The sequence below is a fragment of the Solea senegalensis genome, linkage group LG1 (genome assembly GCF_019176455.1).
Source record: "Solea senegalensis isolate Sse05_10M linkage group LG1, IFAPA_SoseM_1, whole genome shotgun sequence".
NCBI lineage: Eukaryota > Metazoa > Chordata > Actinopteri > Pleuronectiformes > Soleidae > Solea > Solea senegalensis.
Window position 1 is genome coordinate 10,907,085 of NC_058021.1, and position 20,545 is coordinate 10,927,629.

Consider the following 20,545-nt stretch of genomic DNA (forward strand, 5'->3'; position numbering starts at 1 on the left):
TGTGGGAAAAGACAGTCAGTGTTCATGTTTCCAGGTACCTCATAACCTGTTCCTGCCTGTTATATCGTCTGTCTCCCCCTTACTCTAAATTAAAAGTTACATCACTGCATCAGCCTGTCCATGTTTGTTTTCTTCACTGTCCAGTTTCTATAAAATGTCCTTCTTTCTTTCACACAGCCAGTTGGGTTGAACCTACCTGTCAACATGCTCCAATGATGGCCAAGCAAAGTGCATGCGAGTGTCGCTATGGCAATGACATGAAACTAGAAAGAAAACAAAATGGGTCGGCACAAACAAAAAAAGAACAAACAAAAGGGAGCCCAAGTGCAAAAACTGTAATGCAACATCCGTTGACATAAACATTGAAATGATTAATCATCTGCACAACAGAATTTAAAGGTAATGAAAAGCAACATAATATATGAATAAATTATGTAAGTGAAACTTGACCAAGCATAACTTAATTCAAGAAAATCAAAAGGCAACAACAACCATAGAGCATGGGGGTGCAGGATAGCTAAGGTGGAAGAGCTTAGGGCCCATTTGCAGTGACCCACGGTATAAATATGAGAGCATGAGTCTGCATTCTGGAAAAAAAACATTATCAAAATAGAACTCAAGAACTTCCTGAATGTATCCTGTCTGTGAACATAAATAATGCACAACAGATACATATTTCAAAGACCTGGCAGACACTTTTAGAAGCTTTTTAACTCAGACATGTCTGTTTGATGACAGAATGGTGCTTAATCAAGCCTAAAGCTCAGGCACCGGATTAAACTGTAGTGGAGGACAAAACAAAAATTTGGAATAAATGTGATGTTCAAACCAGACTGAGACTGTGCTAAACTTCTTAGCTTACCTCCCGAAGCTGCTCTAAAACCTTGTTGTACAACCTCAGCCAGTTTTCTTTGGCGCGGACTGCTGGATCGACTGGCTCTTTGGGCTCCTCTATAATTGGAGGGCTAAAAGGAATAAATAAAAATGTTTTAGATAGTCACAGTTTTTCTGGGCTACTTTTATAATTCACTAAATTAATTGATCTCTTTCCCTTTCACTATTAATTCCTACCTCTCTGGTGGAATCTCTTGTAACTCTGTGGGTGTCTGCGGTATGTTCTCTTCAAATTGTTGCTCCTTTTCCTCCATCGGGAACTTCTCCTCCGACTGGGCTGGAGGGGTCCTGTCCTCTCTCTCCAACATCATTTCCTCTTCTAGCCACTGTTCTTCTTCAAGTTGGGGAACCTGGTCCTCGGGGGCAGCTGACTGTGTGGTGGCAGGGTCGTTCGTTTGGGAATGGGGCTGTACAGATGATGGGATCTGTTGTGAGGACGGGCCGACGGTGGTGGAGGGAGGCTGAGTGGATGAGTTAGCCATGGTAGCTGGGTGAGATGGAGGGACAGAGCTGGCTGCTGCAGAATGGTGCTGTTGGGATAAGGCTGAGGGCTGCGGGGGAGGTTGGGCAGGTTGGGTGGCTGAAGACAGGAAAGTAGAGGCCAGGCCTGTGACTGCAGCTGTTAGAGGTTTGGCCATTGAGAAGAAGGAAGTAGCAGATGGAGCTGGCTGTGGCTGAGGTTGTGTTTGGGGCTGCTTAGGTGTTTGGGTTGTTGTTTGACTAGAGGGGGGCTGTGCTGCTGGGGCCATGCCAGGAGGATGAGCCTGATTAGGTGTTTGGTTAGACAGTTGAGAAGATGGCTGCTGCTGGTGCAAGGACGTCTGTTTCTCTAGAGGAGGTCTGGAGCTTGGTACATCAAGAGTTGGAGGGGCAGTTGATGTTGGTGTGGGAGTGAATGGAGGCTCCATGTCCTCGCTGAGGGTCCCATCCAAATTGTACAAATCCTCATCTTCATACATCATCTCTTCTTCCTCGTAGAGCCCATCCTCTTCTCCCTCATACAATCCGCCATCATCCTCCTCGTACAGAGCCACCTCCTCGCCACCATCTTTGCTGTAACCACCCTCATCACTGTATGCTCCCTGGGTCTCATCAGGGTCCCAGTCTGGAGAGCCTTTGCTGTAGCTGACTGAGGAATGGCAGGAGTGGTAGGAGTCGTTCTCATCATACGGATCCCTCTCGATGTACTCACCTCCATAATCCTCCACACTCAGCTGACTGCTGCACCGACTCAGCTCTGCAGATGACGCATAGCTCCCCGTGGGGCTAGAGAAGAGAAGAGAAGAGAAGAGAAGAGAAGAGAAGAGAAGAGAAGAGAAGAGAAGAGAAGAGAAGAGAAGATTTAAGTACAAAAAATACTTTTATTATGACCATCCATGTATTATTGCCACTAAGCACACGTATGCACAATAGTCTTACACAGAACTTCATAACCTGTACACATTGTACTCTACTGTGTGGCACAGCTGACACGACAGCACTACTACAAACATTTCCAACATTTCTTGGGGTGGTCAGGAATAATGCTGATGGATAATCAATGAAAAGCACAGGGGATACAAGTGTAGCAGACAATTACTGAGACATAAAGCAGACCAGTAAGGTGAGAGGTCTCTAGAATGCTGACACAAGCTTTCAGGAAAGCTACAGATGAAAAAAGTTATTTATAGTCTTTGATGAATAGCATGGCAAACAGAAAAATAGGCTCAAAGAGGAGATAGGATGGATGGTGAGAACTGGAGGAGAGTGAGCAGAAAATAGAGGCAAAGAGGACAGGGAATGAAGGGGGAATGGAGGGAGATGAAAGGAGGAAATTAAGAAAATAGGAAGGGAGTGTGGGGAAGTTGCCTTGTCCAATATACTCACACAAACATCTATAACGGTATGTGCAGTATTGACCGGTAGATTGCCAGTTGAATAATTCATAAAGTCAGAGGAGGAGGGATGCATGGTTTCCTTCCCAGTATGTGAGGAGTATGTCAGTATATGCAGATAAATGTAACAATACAGGAAACCAATCTGAAGAGGGAATAGGGTTTGGTTTGCATGAGTGAGTGAGGGGCTCACATATTCATGCACTCACTGATTACCATTCATTAACATTTTGACAAAAGTTACTGTACACTATAAAGCTCCAGGCCCAGGCTCAGTGGGGCACTTGCAAGAAAAGCAAACATTGTTGTTGTTTTTTTAGCTTTTACAAGTTTAATATATTTATATACAGTATTATTTTCTTTGTATTTTTTATTTTAGTTTGTTTTCTTGTGTTTAATTGTCCGTAAAGACTGTTTGGTGCTACAGTATATAAATCAAGTTATTAATATTAGTATTATTATCAGTTCTTCACTTCTTCTGTTGTGAGAAGTCAAAATATCACCTGCGAGATGAGAATGTCCACAAAGTAGCTATCATTAGCCAACTCCTGAGTGAATTTCACTATGTTTCATTTTATGTTTCATTTTTATGTCTGAATTTCAGTTTTCTTTTTCACAACCGTTACCAGTGATGTATTCAAATCTAATATAAAGTCATACCTTTTTAATGTTGCTTTTATTCTTGATGCAGTCTGATTGTATATGTTGCCATATTAAATGTGTTATTTGTACTTTTTTCTTCTTTTATTGCACTGTGTCTTATATTGCTTTTGAAAAGTGCTTAAGCTCAGCACAACTATTATTTGTAATGCGATATATATTAAATAAGTATGACTTAGCTAAAAGCAAGATTGTGCTATTTATTCTAATCTCTCTTAAGAACATGAACTGAATGAGAATTAAAGTGTTTAACTGTTGAACAAATCATCTATCTGGATTAATCTTGGGTCTCTGTGAAACTCTAGTGACCATTTTTCACAAATTACAAAGACCAAATGATTCACTAATAATTTCCAGTGCTGATTGCAAAGAAGCAGGTACACACCTAACAGCCCTCTGATTGTGGTAGTCCAGGTCGTGGCTATTGGTCGTGCATGGGTAAGAAAAGCTTCTGGAGGTGCGGTGCTGGTGGCTGATGGGATATTGGTGGACAGAGGCATTGGGCTGAGATGTGCTGTAGTAGGGAGGAGGGATGCTGTTACTGGTTTCACTGCGATAGTCGCTGTCCCTGTCATCCACTGCACTGTCTGGATCCTCATCTATACAGAGGCACACAGAGACATGGCAGGAAAAAATTAATATTTTTTATCGATCAAGCAACAGGAGAAAGAGACAAAAGAGAACAAACATAATCAAAGTGATGATCCCAGTCAACCTTGTAATGTGGTACAGAAAAAAGAGGTTCTAATCAGCACTGAGACAATCTTCCATTACAATGGTAACTAGTACCGCAAGCAGTTCTGAACGGATTCAAGCTTGAGGGCTCGCGAGTCTCCATGTGCCCATGTCGCCACGTGCGCCTCTACCTCATCTCCCGTTCATTCATTGCTTGTGGTACTAGTTAATTTCAGCGGCATCCCTGTGCAAAGTTAGAGGGCACTTCCTGTTTAAAGTGGCCAACTTCCTGTTGGGTGAAAGGCATGTCCGTAAACATGTAAAGGGAAGTTCTCTTGACTCACATATAAAGTTTTGTGCAGATCCGACAATGTTAGACTTTACTTCCTGTTTTGGGCGTTCTACTTCCTGTAGGGAGGTCATCTTTTACAGACAAGTTCAGGATGGGTCTTGGGTCTCACATATCAAGTTTCAGGTGAATACAACCATCCCTGTTAGAGCAGCATGAACAACTTTAAATGTAATTCTATCTGCCGTTAGCAGGGGGTAACGGCATTCAAAATTGAATATTTTCATATAGATGTCTTCAGGGCCGGACTATGATCAATCCTAGCAAGTTTGGTTCAGATCGGACCAGGATTGGCAAAGTTGTACCAGTTTGTTTTTTTTAGTATTTTCTACTGTTTTCAGCAACATAGCTGTATTCAGCAACTAAGTTTCGTTCATGTACGTTAAACCAAGAGCAGATGACCTAATACAAGTTTTTTGCGTCAGTTTTTAGCCCTGCCCACTTTCATTTTTTGATGTGCATTCCCCGAACCACTAATATACGTAATTTTTCACAGGGTCTGATGCAGTTGCAAAAATTGGTGAGTTTTGGGGTATGTTCAGGGCCTGAAAAATGCGATTCATTTGGAGGAATACAGTTTCAATAGGGTTCCACGCACCAAATTACAGGTAATACAGATGAGGTGGCTTCTTGCCGCAATCAGAACCATATAGGTCATCCAGAGTGCATTCATACATAAAGCACGTGATGAGCTCCTTCACATTCCCACCACCACAACTGAACATAAATCCCTTCTGCTCATGAAGGAGGTGCTTTATTTTTCTGTGGTGGTCATAGATCTGGTCTTAAAATCCCAGAGGGAAGTGATGAGACTTAAACACTACTGAATCAGTCAAAAGCCAAACCACCATCTATTAATCATTCATTATTATCAGCCATCGTCTCTCACACTCTGAGGGAGGGCTACTGTTGCAGTGCGTACACCTTCATCTCCATCTGTCTGGGCGTGTAAACACTAATTACAGACAATGAACTTTGTTTCCTTATTCACCCGTGTCTCCACATGTCTCAATCTCCCTCTCTCTCTGCATCCTTCTGTCCCACTCACTTCAACGGCTCACCATCTATCAGCCGCTCCACTGCTCTTTCCTTTCCTTTTTTCTTTTAAGTGAACAGAGATGAGATGAACTGCTGCAGTGGAGTGGGTGAGGCACTTATATAAGACCATCTGTTAATCACAGCAAGAGTGAGAAAGAGACAGACAGACAAGGATGAAGACAGATAGAGAGAGACATAGCGAGAGGGGGACACCACATGGGAGGCTTTTTATACCTAATGTATGAATATATTCTTGTATTACAAAATGTGTATGTGTGTGTGTGTGTGTATTTGGACAGCAACTTATTTCCATTATAATGACTCTCTATGGCCAAGTGCTAGATTAAACTAAAACAAAGACTAATATTAAAGGATCAGTTCCCCCCAACGACTATCCACCAACCTTGCAGTTTTTCACAGCAGCGGCAGAAATAACCTTTCCAAAATAAAACCCCACTGCATGACTGGATACCCTTGGGGCACACCCTTTTTTGGCTCACTAACTTGGCTGCCATCATTGTTCCACTTTTATTTTAAGCCAGAGACCTGGAAAAGAGAGGACCACCTCTTTGTGGAGTTCTCCCTTCTGACTGAAGGTGTTGTGGGATACTGCAAAAGATCAGCCCTCTGACACAATGCCACTGAGCATAGCTTTTGCAATATAGAACTATTAAGACATAGTTTAACTAAGCCATTTAATAGCATTAAGTGTGTAAAATTGTACAGTTTGTATAACAGTGGGGACACAGACTGGGGGAAGCCCCCCCATATTTACTATAAATAAGTAGCTAAACTTTCTATCTCAACATGTAGGACTCACAAAACATTTATGTACTCACTGTATGCACATAATGTACTGCATGTGCTCTTACTTTGTTGGTCTCCCCATAGGTTCCAATTACCTGTGATCGAAAACAAGAAGAAGTGTCAATACTGAACTGAACTGATGTCAAAACATAAGCATGCATTCACATTATAGATGCTTCAAAGTTCCCAGTTGGAGCAGGTGTATGGAAAGAGAGCACAGAGGGAGTGGAGTGGGCTCCACCTGCCCAAGACTGCTGGCTCAGCGAGCTCAGCAAACCGGGCCAGGAGTCAAAACACACTAAGCATCCTGGAGAAGCACTCCTCCGGACATCCGATATCGCTATTGATCCCTTACTGTGTAATGATCCAGACCTTCTTCCCGTCTAACGCAAAACAACCAATGTGTGGTTACACACATAATGCACAGGCTGATCTAAAGCAATCTTATTACATTTCAACAGCTAAACACATAATTCTCTTGTTCAGCACAAACAAATGACTAGTTTGAGCAAACATCGATCAGTTACTTACAGCACTGGGTGCCTGGTGCACGGAGAGGGCGTTCCTGTTCTTCCTGGTATGAATACTGGAAAAATTACAAGTGCACATTAATGATGGTGACTGAGAAAATTGTTACAGAGAAAAGGACTTCAAAACTATGTAAATGGTTATTGTATTAATCAAGACTGGCGTTTCAAAAGTAACATTTGATCTTGTAACGAGTAACATACTGTTTATAATCCACTTCACTGGGCATGTTCCTAAAATGTGGCTATATGTTGCGATATTAAATCATACAGCTTACATCTTGGTCCCTCATAGCGTTGAGCTGCTCCAGTTTTTTGGCCCAGTACCGTGCTTCATCCTCTGGGATATCTGAGAATGACAAAACACATAAACTCAGGAAACAAGAAAGAAAAAGAAATCTTAAAATAGTTATTCCACAAACACTATACTTCAATATTGTTTTGTCCTGTGTGATTCAACCCAATTGCACATTTTATTTGACCCAGAACACAGTGACACTGAAAATTAGCCCCTAGACTTATAGCCCAAATACTAAAACCGTATAAATAGGGTCACACTCTGAAGGGTCAAGTGTACAATATTGATTAGAGGAAACAGTGTGGAAATCACACCTAATCAATGCTGAGAGGAGGACAGCTTGATGATCACTAAGAAAGGACATAAACATTTTTCTCTCTGACATCTGTGCAAATACTGAAAAGTGGATCAGGATAATTAATCAGTCACAGATTGCTGGTGTTCATACATCACTATTAACTGTATACATATACACAATTTATTCAAGACTTTCTCCCCTTTCCTCAAGGCTTGATAACGCCCAATTTATTCTGATTCTGTCCACCTATTGTTGATTTGTGAATCTGACGTGACTATTGATTTCTTCTCACCAAGAGGCAGTTCAAAGCGTGTGTCAAGCAGCACCAGGTGCAGAGTGGGATCTTTGGTGCCACAGATCTCATTATCAGACATAATGACCTGAGAGTCGAGTGTGAGCCACTCCCCTGGACCCTCCTGGGAACGGAAAGATGCACAGATGATACAAAAATAACAATAAAGTCTGACCAACATCACTGCTACAAATCCCTGAAGTGTGTCTGAGAACAGAGTGTTCCACTACAGCATTTCTCAAGTGGTTGTGGTGAGTGGCAAACCTCGTTTGACTGCCGGATGCTCTGCAGGGGAATCCACACAGTGCCAACCATGGTGTCCCAAATTAACCCTTTGTTCCACACCTCGACCGTCAGACCCAGGTCAAGGCGGTTGATCTCACTGCAAAGAGAAAGAAATATAGAAAACTAAGAACAATGTTTTTGATCAAGTACTCCTGCATGAGGTACTGTATGTGTATTGGCTTGACTATTTCCATTTGCCTCTATTTTAAATTTCAAAGGACAGTATTGTACTTAAACTCAAATACATACTGAGAGCTACATATTTTACATAAAAGAACATGTGATAAGCTTTTAACATCATTAAAGATTAAACCTGCATTTCCTAAACAAGTTGGCTTGTGACCCTTTTTACGTTATTATTTGAGGGGCCCTTGTCACATTTCAAATTGCTAGTGGGTACATTGCTGTAGATCCCTAAACCAAAATACATGAAATTATCTTTTAACGAAAAAATAAAATAAAAACAATAATTTATACTAATGGGACTGATTTTTTTGGATGATAATAACTTTGACTTTATTTTAGTTTGCTCATATAACTTAGTGTACTGACAGACTGTAAAGTATTTATACATATTACAGTGCTTTTTTTATTTATGTAACAAATCTGAGTACGCCATAAATACTAAACACACAGATGAGATGTGCAGTAAGTACTTGTGGGCTTCACTGTCAGAAATATAAAACACATCTCTGTGGGTGTAATTCTAAAAAAAAAACTGGCATTAAGCATAAAAAAGAGAGCAGGAAGCATAGACAGAGAAAATAAATGAGGGGAGGGAGAAGTGTGATGATGGCAGTGGAGCCGGTGATTGTATCGCATGCCTGGAGCGAGAAAGTGGGAACTTTAATTAAGAAAAAGGAGGACTGGAAATCCCATCTCAGTGGTGACTCCTTTTAAAGAGTGCCTGTTTGATTCATGGCTGTGACGGAGGGGGCACAGTCAGTCAAAGGCATCCTGAAGGAGGGGATGAGGCTCTCTCTACAGCCCAAACATTACATAACACTACTTTACTGATGCAATCCCAGAACAATGTTCAACGCCTCCAAGCATCACACAGATGCACAGGGCTTCATTGTTAATACCACACTGTATCACTCTGCATGTCAGCTACTTGTTAAATGATCTAATGATTCCAATATTCATTCTAAAATAAAGCTAAAACAAATCTTAGAGAGCAAAGATATGAGGAGAGGGAAGGGAGAATATGAGGTGAAAAGTGAAGTTGAAATATAGAGAGGAGGAGGGGGGAAGAGGAGAAGGTGGGGCTGAGCAAATAAAGATCAAGAGGCTCTGTTTAGAGGAAGTGACAGAAGAAAGAGGAAAGAGGAGCTGGGAGGTAGCCAAGGTTGGGAATAAGGATGAGGAAGAGAGGGGCAGAAGTGTGAAGCAGTGTGAGAAGGTGAAAAAGCACATGATACAGAGTTGCGGATGTAGGGAGGGAGAGTTATGCGGAACACAGGGATAAAGGGCACATGGGATGGAGTGAGAAACAGGAAGGTTGGAAGAAAGGTTGATGGAAAACAAGAGAGGAAAAAACACAAATGCACGCAAGCAGTGGAGAATGAGACTAGAGGATTAAAAAATGAATGGTGAAAGGAAAGAGGGCAGGAGAATAAAGAAGAGGAAAAGAGAGCATTATTAGAGGATAATGAAGGACTCACAACATGAAGTCTTGCTCCCAGCTGGGCAAGTTGCCCCTGACAGCAATGGTTGTGCTCTTCACATTTTGCACCTTCAGAGTCACATAAGTGTTGAACTTATCTGCCAAGGAAAGAGAGAAGGACTGGATAAGTTGAGATGAAACATCCCTGCATTAAAAAAACAATAAAGATCACTGGGTCTGTCCAGAAGGTATAATGGTATACTGTGCATTATCTAACTTCCCATGCCTTCATTTACATGCATTGTATGACTGAATCACATAACGTGTCCTTGGTCTCCTAAAGATTTATGACTAATGACAGTGAGTCTCTCCTCCTGAATGATCTGCCTATTTCTGTTGCCAGGAGGCCAAGTCTTACCTTGGGGTCCATCCAGTTTGGCTTTCTTCACTGTGGAAACACAGAGAGAGACATAGTCACACACACACTTTCTGCCATCTGTTTTTATTTCTGAACACTCCCCTGCCCTCTGCTTTGGCTGTTACACAAACAACAGGCAACAAGATATCATTCAAGATAAATCAAAACACACTGTGTATATTTAACATGCTATAAAAAGCTAGTTACTATAACAATATTTAAATCTTTTCCTGTCCCTGCACAAAAATGTAACATATTCATATCAAAATTGCAACTATGCATATTTAAACTAAGAGCGCTGCCTTTTTTGGCCACAAGGCCCAGAACACAGAGCAAACCCAACCCACAGAGCTGGAAACACCTGCAGAAAACCAGTGTGTCTTAGGATTTGAATGTACAGAAATTAGAATTGGAGTGCTGGTATACTGTAGTAGTATGGTGGGAGTGGGTAGTTATTTATTTTGTATTTTACAGTATAATAAAATGCATTCAGATATGTGGATTAAAATAAATTATCTTTGAGAATAACTACAAGCATTCATTAATGCCTAACCCTCACCTTAACAACAATTTAAATCTTAGCTCTGAAGTTAACCATGACGTTCTGCCTCATTAGGACTGTTGGTCCTGACAAGTGTCAGTGTCTATGCCAGAAAAGGTCCTAAAGAGGTAACAAATAGTGCACACACACACCAGAAGATCTGCACACCACATTGACTGGGTTTATATATCATCATGCACACATGTTTTTATCAATAAAATGCAAATAGAAGCTCAACACACCATGTAAGCAAACCTTTACCTTTATCACCTCCTCAGAAATGTGTGATGTGAACATCAATTCATGACTTATCTCACAGTGTTCTACACTGGCCCCGGTCGCCATGGTAACCAGCACAAAATGAAAAGTATAAAAAAAAAGTAAAATTGCTCTGAGTCAGTATGGCACTTTTGTTTTGTTTCTGTTTCACATTGCTTTCACTTAACTGCAGTGACTCACTCACATCAAACATCACCTGCCACTTTATTAGGTACAACTCTTCAACTGCTTGTTAACACAAATATCTAATTAGCCAATCACATGGCAGTAACATGTATTTAAGCATGTAGACATGGTCAAGACCACCATCTCAAGCCATTCAAACTGAGCATCAGACTGGAAATGAAAGTGATTTAAGTGACTTTGAAGCATGGTTGTTGGACCCAGACAGTCTGCAGAAACTGCTGATCTACTGGGATGTTCATGCACAACCATGTAGGATTTAAGGAGAAATTGAAAAAAAAAGAATATCCAGTGAGTTGCAGTTTATGTAAAAAAAAAAACCAGGATATAAAAACTAATTGATAGACCAAAATGAAACCAAGCCATGGTATAATTATTCAGGCAGACCAAATCAAAAGCCTGTTCCTTTGCCGAGCTTTAGTGTCAACACTCAACAACAGTTCTGGAAATATCTTGCTACATGAGAAGGATCAATAAAAAGGAAATAGTATATTCAACAGTGGGATGCTAACGTTTAATAAAAGCATACAGTCATAAACCTCTGACTGTGAGAGTTACGATGAAAAATGTCCACACGTCCTCAGAGACATTTTATCACAACTGGATGTATTGAAGCAGTTAAGAAGACCCCAACACACACACATACAAGTGCCTGCAACCCATAAACAATAAGCCTGTGAAGCACTGTATAGATTGGCTGACATGTAGGTAATAGGAATACCCTCTTTTCAAAAGAGGTCCAGTCTAAATAACCATCTATTACCACCTGATTAAATGACTTAGGAGCATAAAAACATCAGCGCGTGGCTGTTTTTTTTAATTCTTTAATCAGAGTATGTGTATCTGTAAAACCCACTAGTAAATTTTGTGCAAAGCCTTTTCTCTTTTTGAGTAGGTGCTTCATTCAGGAAGTTTGTCTGACACAGCACACAGCCTTGTGGAAGTAAGCAGATTGGCAAGAAGGCAGACAAGGAATCAAGCAAAGCCTTCAGGTTGAACAGTCAATGAATGATAAGTAAGGAGTGGGTGAGCTGAGTTCAGCCACCCAATGTCAAAACCACAACTGACATGATTCAGATGGACAGAGCCTAACTCTGAAGGATCATATATACAGTACAGGCAGGTCTGCAGCAGCGCTCCTTGCAAGTGCTGGCAGAGACAGTAGTACACTTTGTGATTTATTTTCCAAATTAAGACAGGGAGAAAAGTGGACTGGAAAGTATCTGTAGGAAAGGGGGCTAAGTTTTTCAGAGTTAATCTGTGTTTGAATTCTGCTGGTTCTGCAGATGCGCTGAAGAAATGCTGCCTATTCAAGAAGCACAAAGTACTGTGGAGGCCAGAAATAGCTCTGGTCAGTTACGTATGAATGATGTAACAGGAACAGAAAGGGGGCTCTTTGCCAAGTCTCGTAGGCTATGACACTGAGTGTTGCACCCAGTGTTTATGAATGAAGAACACTGGGACTGACTCAGATCAGAGACTGTCAGTGGGTGGGCCTGACGGGACTCTGTCACATACTGTATGAAAGGTAACTGTCCTTTTGCTTCTGGAACCCAAAAACACCTTTAATAATTAATTAATTTATAAACATATGCTCATGATGCATCTTGATTACAGTTTGATATATTATATTAGTTGATAGGTAATGTGCAAATATTATTTGAAAAATCCTAGAGTGGATGTTTGTTTGTCTCTGTGTGGGCCCGCCTTTCGCCCTACGTCAGCTGGGATTGGCACCAGCCGCCCCGCAACCCTCATGTGGAGGATAAAGCGGAAGAAGATGAATGAATGAATGAATGAATGAATGAATGAATCTTGAACTGGAATAATTGGCTGCCATTGACTGCTATAGACATCAATTCGACCATTGCTCTGAAAATGGCTGGCAGCCAATGAGTTAATAGTCAGGATATTATAAACTCAAATTATGCCTACAAGTGAATTCAAAATATCTGTAATGAAACCCCATACACATTAATCAAAAAGTGACATTATTTGTCCTGTATGAAGTTCTGAATTTGAAGACTGTCATTATGTTTATCTGAAATGTTCATTTTGAGTTACTGAAAACTGATTTACAGATATTTGAAACACAAATCCAGACTAGCTATTCCATGATAAAACGGTTTGCCACAACAGATAGGGTGTGAAGTTGGAGGAGTTGTGTGTCAGTCATAGCAGATGCTTATTCATGGCACGGAGAGCCAACAGAGTCAGCATCATCAGGTGCTTTCTGGGAGTCTGGTGGGCGGAGGTGACGCATCGCTTCAGGGAAAACGTCGAGGAGTGACGCGCACCTCCATTCGGCTGCGAGTATTCCCTCACGACTACAGCAAAGCGGCAGATCGGATGCGGCGAGCGGTGCGGCAGCGGCAGGGGCTTTTCCTCGTCCTCCTCTTTTTGACGACCCACGCAAGAACGACACACATCAGCTGCAGCTATTCTTGTGAGGACACTGCATTGATTTCAATCGTTTGGACCAAAGCCTTACTCATAACCAACTCACACAATTCACATCTTAACCCTGACTTCAACCAAATGATGTTCTGCATCATTAGGATCCGGCTTTGGTCCACAGGATGACTACTGGACCTGTCAGTGTTTATAACACAAAATGTCCTGTAGGGGCAACTAAAACGAGCACACATACACACACAGGAACAGGAATAAGAGGTTTTCATCCTCACATACATTAAATGAACCCCCATCACCAGCATGTTAACGTCTGTCGCGCGCGCACTATCCCTCAGTCACGAACCTGTGGATTTATATCACCTTTATGCTCGCTGTCAAGATAAAACGCTTTCATGAAAACACACACAAACAGTAGACGGTACTAATATGTGATTCAGCAGCAGTAACAGTATCCGCTCACCATCCCTGTGATTTAATGACTATTCAGCATAAACCCGCTGCTGCTGCTCGGTCCACACGGGCTGTCAGCCCGCACACACACACAGATGCTGCGGCTTCACTCACTCCAAACACGGGAGCGTTTGTAAATGTAGGTTCCGGTATTTCTTACCTCCCACGCACAGCAGGGACATCTCTGTCAGCGGCGTGATGTAGTAAGCGTCCCCGGTTGTCCTCTGCTGCCGAGTGCTCCGTGATTTGTTTGCTCTGTCTGTTTGGTGCTGAGTTTAAAAGAAAAGCTAATAACAATAAAGACACGCAAGTGAAGCAGCCGTCACCCTGACAGGTAACGGTCACAAAGCAGCATCGTGTCACGGCGTCCGTTCCTCTGTGAAGCCGCTACTCTGACTGCAGGACCAGGCGCACAGGAGTGAAACAAACCCTCGTCTCCCCCTGTCCTTCCTCCTCTGCATAGCCTCAGTTATCCTCCTCCTCCAGTGCTGCTGCTGCTGCTGCTCCTGCTCCTCCTGCGCGTACAGCCATCTTGTTTAAGCAGCAGGCGGGACCCTCCGCGCGCGAGGACAGCTCTGCCGCGCCGCGCTGACGTCACGCTTGATGAGTAGCAGCAGGGAGTGGAGTGAGGAAGGATGTAATACCAGTGTAATGTCTTCAATGAACAACAAGACGACGAGGAATTTCATTCATATTTCAGTGTTACAGAGCATTTTCGTTATTTCAAAGGAGGGATTTATAGATATACATTTAATTAGTATGTGTGTGTAACTGCTTTAAAATAAAAAAGGGTTTGGTTTTCATTGCAAAGTAACAGTATAAGTATTTTATGTTTAATTTAGTACTTAAGGCAATGGGTCTTGCTCTACATAGGCCCCCATCTTGTGCTTCCATAGGCTTGTATAAAAAACAAAAACAGAGCTATGGTAAGCCTTTGAAGCTTGATTATCTGGAATTACCATAACAACTGTGATGTAATTTTGACTATTCGTAATTTTATTGTGACTTGTAGTTGTAAAAACACTAAATGTGGTTTTACTGACCTCGAATTAAACAAGGAAACCAGTTGCATTACTTTATTTAGAACAGATTTGCAAATGTGCACTAAATGAGCAATTTTTCAACTACAAAATAAAACCACTAAAATGTTCTTCCTGGTGAGCATGGGGGTCCAAGCAGCCACTTGTGCAGTTGTGTTTAATTGTGTAATTTCAGGGGTAGCAGAGGTCTGTGTGACTATGTCAGAAGTATGATGAAGCACTAAACAAAAACTCAAATGCCTGTTATGCCTATAATGTGGTTAAACTGTCTATATGTGGACGGAATTTTGAAAGGAACTATCAATTAATTTGATCAACCATTGATCAAAAATTGGATGATTTATTTGTAATAAATAAATATTTATATGATTTATTTATAATTAATAAATATTTCGATTTATTTATAATAAATCATAAAGTAGTGTGAGAAAAACTGCCCTTCCGTAAACGTCGATAGTGTCGTGTATTACCAATATTAAACGCCAGGGGGCAGAAAAGACAAGGCTATGCCCGTTGAGACTACCAGATATACAAAACGAAGAAGTGTGTTGTTTACGCAGACGCTAGCTTCAAGATGGCTGCTGGAGACAACAGTGGCAGGCCTCCTTGCCTTAATTTCTCCGGTCCGGGTCCTTTGGGAAACAGCCAGCCGAGCAACAGCGTCTTCTCCATGCCAGCATCCAACGGCGGAGCGGTCAGTGCGGCTGGGGGAGCGCCAGGAGTAGCGAGGCGTCCCAACCCGCAGATGGGGCCTGGCGGCGGAGACAGCAACGGTGTTTCGACCGGACCGCCGCCGACTGCGCAGAACTCCCTGCAGCAGTCCGCTGCGACAGGTGCTGCGGCAACAGGAGCCATGGCTACCCCGGCGTCCAACATGGCAGCCACCGCAGCGTCAAACGCGGCTCTGGCGACAGCGCCCACCGCCACCCCGGCTGCTGCGTCAGTGTTGGTGTACCGAGAGCCCGTGTACAACTGGCAGGCTACGAAGAGCACCGTCAAGGAGAGGTTCGCTTTCTTGTTCAACAACGAGGTGCTCAGTGACGTTCATTTCTTAGTGGGGAAAGGGATGGGTGTTCAGAGGATACCTGCGCACAGGTAAGACGTGTGTCTGCGGCGTGAACAACACAGACAATATGAGCGCATGTTGCTGCTGCTGCTGCTGACTCAGTCTGTTCATTGTCAGGTTTGTACTGGCTGTGGGTAGCGCAGTGTTCGATGCGATGTTTAACGGTGGGATGGCGACGACCTCAACGGAAATCGAGCTCCCTGATGTGGAACCAGCTGCTTTTCTAGCTCTGCTAAAGTAAGGAGGGACAGGATTATACATTTTAAGGGAGGGTTTGCATGTCAAGCGCTGCATCAAAGAAACGATGACTTGAAGAATTACTAACTGTTTGATCGTTCGTTATCTCATATTTCAACCTCCTAAAATTAGTTATTATCGGGTTTATTTGCTCTTCTAGAATAACAATGAAACTATGAACAAATAATATTTTGGTCAGTGGACAAAACAAGATATTTTGTAAACATTGTAACTTTGAGGTGTGGGAGACACAGCTTAAAGTTGTTCACCATTTCATGGACCAAACAACTAATCTATTAATAGAAAATGATGTTAATTGATAATGACAACAACAGCTGTTAGCTGCAGCCCTAGTCCTGTAATGTTAAAGTCTTTGTTTTGATATGATTATGTGTACTTGTCTGTCTCAGAGCAACGTTATTAAAAAAAAGAGAAAAAGACCAGTTTTAATTACATTGTCTGAGGATGTAGTAAAAATTGTAATTTAGTGATTTGGACATTTTAAGCAATTGTTTAAGTTGTAAGATGGGGGAGTGCTGTGCCACTGGTGAACCTGTGTGGCCTTGGCTTGGTGGAGGTTTCGAGTTGTTATTAATATATAAGTAGCATATTTATTGCATGTAAATAGTAAAATTTAGCATTTAGTCTCAGAAAAAGTTATGCTTTAAATTATTACCTTGATGACACATTGTGGCTCTCCTCCAGGTTTCTCTACTCTGACGAAGTCCAGATTGGGCCTGAGACTGTGATGACCACACTCTATACAGCTAAGAAGTATGCAGTGCCAGCCCTGGAGGCTCACTGTGTGGAGTTCCTCAAGAAAAACCTCAGAGCAGATAACGCCTTCATGCTGCTAACACAGGTCTCCTCCCTTGCACACTGAATGTCATCCTGTTATTGGCTTAGTATAAGCAAATAGTTTCTTTGACATCATTGTTTTAGACACAAATCATAAGTCATTCACATATGTCAAAAATGTTTTCATCCATGTGCACAATGCCACAGTTCCTTATACTGCAGTTCACATCAGGTGTGAACTGCACTATCTGCGATCTGTGTTGCAGAGGGGAAAATAGATATTTTTGTGTGATAAACACCACACATCACAGAAGATAGTCATATTTCTTTTCTGGTTTAGCAGATGCACTTTTCACTTGCATATTTGAAGCTCATGGAGGATATTGTTCCATATGGATTTTATTAAATCATTAACTTTTTTATGTGCTGTTGTCAGTTTTGTGAATGTGTAACAAGACCATCTTCTCATGTACAAATGCATTTCTCAAACTGTGACATGTTCTTTTTTCAGGCGAGGTTGTTTGATGAGCCTCAGCTTGCCAGCCTTTGTCTAGAAAATATTGATAAGAACACTGGAGACGCTCTTGCTGCTGAAGGCTTTACAGACATAGACCTGGGTAATTTCTCCTCGCCCATCTTAAGTATTGTCATTCCTTTGAAGACTGTTTGTTTCCATGTTTAAAACTACCTTTTGCTTTTTAATCTCTCCTTTCTATCCTTTAGATACATTAGTAGCAGTGTTGGAGAGGGATACTCTCGGGGTAAGGGAGGTGCGTTTGTTTGGAGCTTCGGTGCGTTGGGCAGAGGCTGAAGCTCACAGGCAGCAGTTGCAGCCCACACCTGAGAACAAACGCAAAGTCCTGGGCAAAGCCCTGACACTCATCCGCTTCCCTCTCATGACCATTGAGGAATTTGCTGCAGGTAAATTACAGCACAATAAACTGAAAGCGTTTCTTTACCTCGGTTTGTCATACTGTCACACTCTGTTCCAAATGCCATCCCCCAGCTCTGATTTTTGTCTTTTTTTGTTATTTCATTGTGTCTAAAGGTCCAGCCCAGTCTAATATTCTTACAGACAGAGAGGTGGTAAGTCTCTTCCTCCACTTCACAGTAAACCCAAAGCCCCGTGTAGAGTTCATCGACCGACCTCGCTGCTGCCTCCGTGGGAAGGAATGCAGCATTACACGTTTTGGACAGGTAGAGAGCCGCTGGGGCTACAGTGGAACAAGCGATCGCATACGGTGAGGGAAGAGTGGCTTTTCTGTCAAAAATCTAATTCAAATTTAGTGAAATGCCCTTAAATTGATAAATGATTATTTACTAGATTCTGTCAAGACCATTGTGGTTAGTGTAATTGTTTTTGGCAATAAAGAGAGGACTGTTGTTAGTAAATACCTGGAGTCACAGTCTCTACAAACCAAAGCCAGAGTCCTTAACTTTGATGTGTGGATAGTCTTAAATCTGATCTTCAGCAGTCATATCGAGTTAGTCAAGCCCAGAGTTCAAACCAAATATGTCAACAACAAGCTACCAGTGGAACTGAAATCAGCACCAAATGTGAATATTTTTAAGTCCAGGTTAAAAACTCTTCTTTTCTCATATGCTTATGATTGAGCACTTTTCAGGCATTTAAAATTGAAATCTTCTTTTCTTTCAGTAATTTTAGAGTAAATGATTGTTGTATTTTGCTTTCTGAAAATATTCCTACTCCCCGTTTCCTCCCAGGTTCTCGGTAAACAGAAGGATATTTGTGGTTGGGTTCGGCCTCTACGGCTCCATACACGGGCCCACAGATTACCAGGTCAACATACAGGTATGGATGCTTAAAGCTGCCCGTTCAGTCGGCAGTCAAATCAAAATCAAATCAATTAAAAAGGGTGGTTAAAGAGTTTAGTGACATAGCACCAAAATATTTTTGAATTAGGTAGTTTTTCCATAGCATGTGTCTACACATATGCAACAATTCCCTTTCCCATCAGTGCAAGAGGCTTAGCCTTTATAAAGCAGAATTGTATCTAATGGGTAGAATCTGTACATTTGTTTCTCTCTCATCTTCATGTTTTGGATGTTTATGCTTGCCTTCACCTCATGCAGATAATTCATACAGACAGTAACACAGTGCTGGGCCAGAATGATACAGGCTTCAGCTGTGATGGCTCAGCTAACACCTTCAGAGTCATGTTTAAAGAACCTGTGGAGATACTACCCAATGTCAGCTACACTGCCTGTGCTACACTCAAGGTCTGGTAATTGTCGTAAATAGAGTGAATATTACATATTAAACAGGATTAAGAAACTTCTACTATGCTGTTAAGCTATATTACCATTAAGCTCAGCTTTCCCTTTGTCCGACATGCAGGGTCCAGATTCTCATTATGGGACGAAGGGAATGCGAAAGGTTACATACGAGTCGTCAACCACCGGCACAAAGACCTGTTTCACCTTCTGCTACGCAGCAGGCAACAACAACGGCACTTCTGTAGAGGACGGACAGATTCCCGAGGTCATCTTCTACACATAGTCACCTCTGACACCGCAACAATCCTCCATCAAATGTGACAGCCTGACACCAGTGCAGGGCCACGTCTCAGCATCTGTACTGGGGACTTATTTGTCAGACATCATACTGTTCCCTCCATATAGTGCACTACATGGGAAGACGAATAGCCGTGAAGCGATGTAGGCCACTACATGGGGCATAGTTTGTCATTTGAGATGCCGTCTTTCTTTCTTGGTGACTCCCTTTTATCCTTTTGTGTTGTAGTGATGCAAGTCTCAAAAAAACAGACATGACTGTACCTCCACAATGGAAGGTGAGAGGGAGGGAGAAGCCTCTCGGTTCAAACACAGTATCCGTGTCACAGCTGTGGATGGACGGCATAAAACTTGACACTTAATTCTAATAAAAGATGTACGATTCCCCTTCCTGTACTCCACGGGATTAGTTCGGAGGAGAGTCGTAACTGTATGAATGTACAGTTTATCATATTTGCCAAGATCGATCTTTATTGTCTAGTAGAGACCAGCATTTCATGCAATTCCACATGACTTCTGTAGACTGACAGACCTCATAGGCTTGACACCGCTTGGCAAATTTGAACCAGGCGTCTATTAATCTTAACAATATGATTATTATGAGCAAATTTTGGGGTTTTACATACAGCACAATCTGTGATATCTTGTGTCCTTGCTTGGTAGTTGCGTATAACAGGGATACCTTGCACTTCTTGGCATCTGTTAATTTGGTTGTTCTATGGATGCACACTTACTCTTCATAAGTTTCTATTTAGCTTTGTTTTAAAAAGTGTGGGCAGACGTTTAAGGGTTGTATATTAAAGTGGCATTTATTAACTATATATGTAACTTGAAATAACTATTGATTAAAGAGTGAGGAAAACTACTGAGCTTGTTTTTTAAACGCCCAATCTGTTAACCATAAATGAGGATGGTACGTTCAGTCTTTTCTATTACATTAACATAAAGACTGGAAATGGAAACAAAAAAGATTTTTGATT

General features: G+C 41.8%; 2 protein-coding genes across 5 annotated transcripts in view; one reads left to right on the forward strand and one right to left on the reverse strand.

Moving 5' to 3' along the window:
• The window catches only part of LOC122770927 (protein unc-13 homolog A-like), a 32,419-nt gene extending 17,964 nt beyond the window's left edge, over positions 1-14,455 (reverse strand). For 2 of the 4 annotated variants that reach the window (XM_044028182.1, XM_044028168.1), the window contains exons 1-11: positions 14,050-14,455; positions 10,022-10,051; positions 9,662-9,761; positions 7,977-8,094; positions 7,713-7,836; positions 7,103-7,173; positions 6,829-6,883; positions 6,363-6,392; positions 3,814-4,027; positions 1,072-2,160; positions 863-965 (exon numbers count right to left, since the gene is read on the reverse strand). In XM_044028182.1, the coding sequence (XP_043884117.1) occupies positions 863-965; positions 1,072-2,160; positions 3,814-4,027; positions 6,363-6,392; positions 6,829-6,883; positions 7,103-7,173; positions 7,713-7,836; positions 7,977-8,094; positions 9,662-9,761; positions 10,022-10,051; positions 14,050-14,071 (1,956 nt within the window). In that variant the 5' untranslated portion in view covers positions 14,072-14,455. Of the gene's footprint in view, positions 1-862; positions 966-1,071; positions 2,161-3,813; positions 4,028-6,329; positions 6,393-6,828; positions 6,884-7,102; positions 7,174-7,712; positions 7,837-7,976; positions 8,095-9,661; positions 9,762-10,021; positions 10,052-14,049 lie in introns of all 4 variants that reach the window. The other 2 variants (XM_044028175.1, XM_044028160.1) reach the window with 1 other exon arrangement.
• A 1,025-nt stretch (positions 14,456-15,480) lies between these two features.
• On the forward strand, positions 15,481-20,430 carry LOC122780402 (BTB/POZ domain-containing protein 2). The gene is made up of 9 exons (XM_044043313.1): positions 15,481-16,024; positions 16,113-16,232; positions 16,938-17,094; positions 17,542-17,647; positions 17,754-17,951; positions 18,079-18,271; positions 18,756-18,843; positions 19,125-19,271; positions 19,390-20,430. Exons 1-9 carry the CDS (start codon positions 15,504-15,506, stop codon positions 19,549-19,551), a joined length of 1,692 nt encoding a protein of 563 aa, XP_043899248.1. The 5' UTR covers positions 15,481-15,503; the 3' UTR covers positions 19,552-20,430.
• Positions 20,431-20,545: the final 115 nt, after the last annotated feature.

Coding starts and splice junctions, on each gene's coding strand:
- LOC122780402 (XM_044043313.1), top strand. CDS start 15,504: ATGGCTGCTGGAGACAACAGTGGCAGGCCTCCTTGCCTTAATTTCTCC. Junction 16,233..16,937: donor GCTTTTCTAGCTCTGCTAAA/GTAAGGAGGGAC, acceptor GCTCTCCTCCAG/GTTTCTCTACTCTGACGAAG. Junction 17,095..17,541: donor CCTTCATGCTGCTAACACAG/GTCTCCTCCCTT, acceptor TTCTTTTTTCAG/GCGAGGTTGTTTGATGAGCC.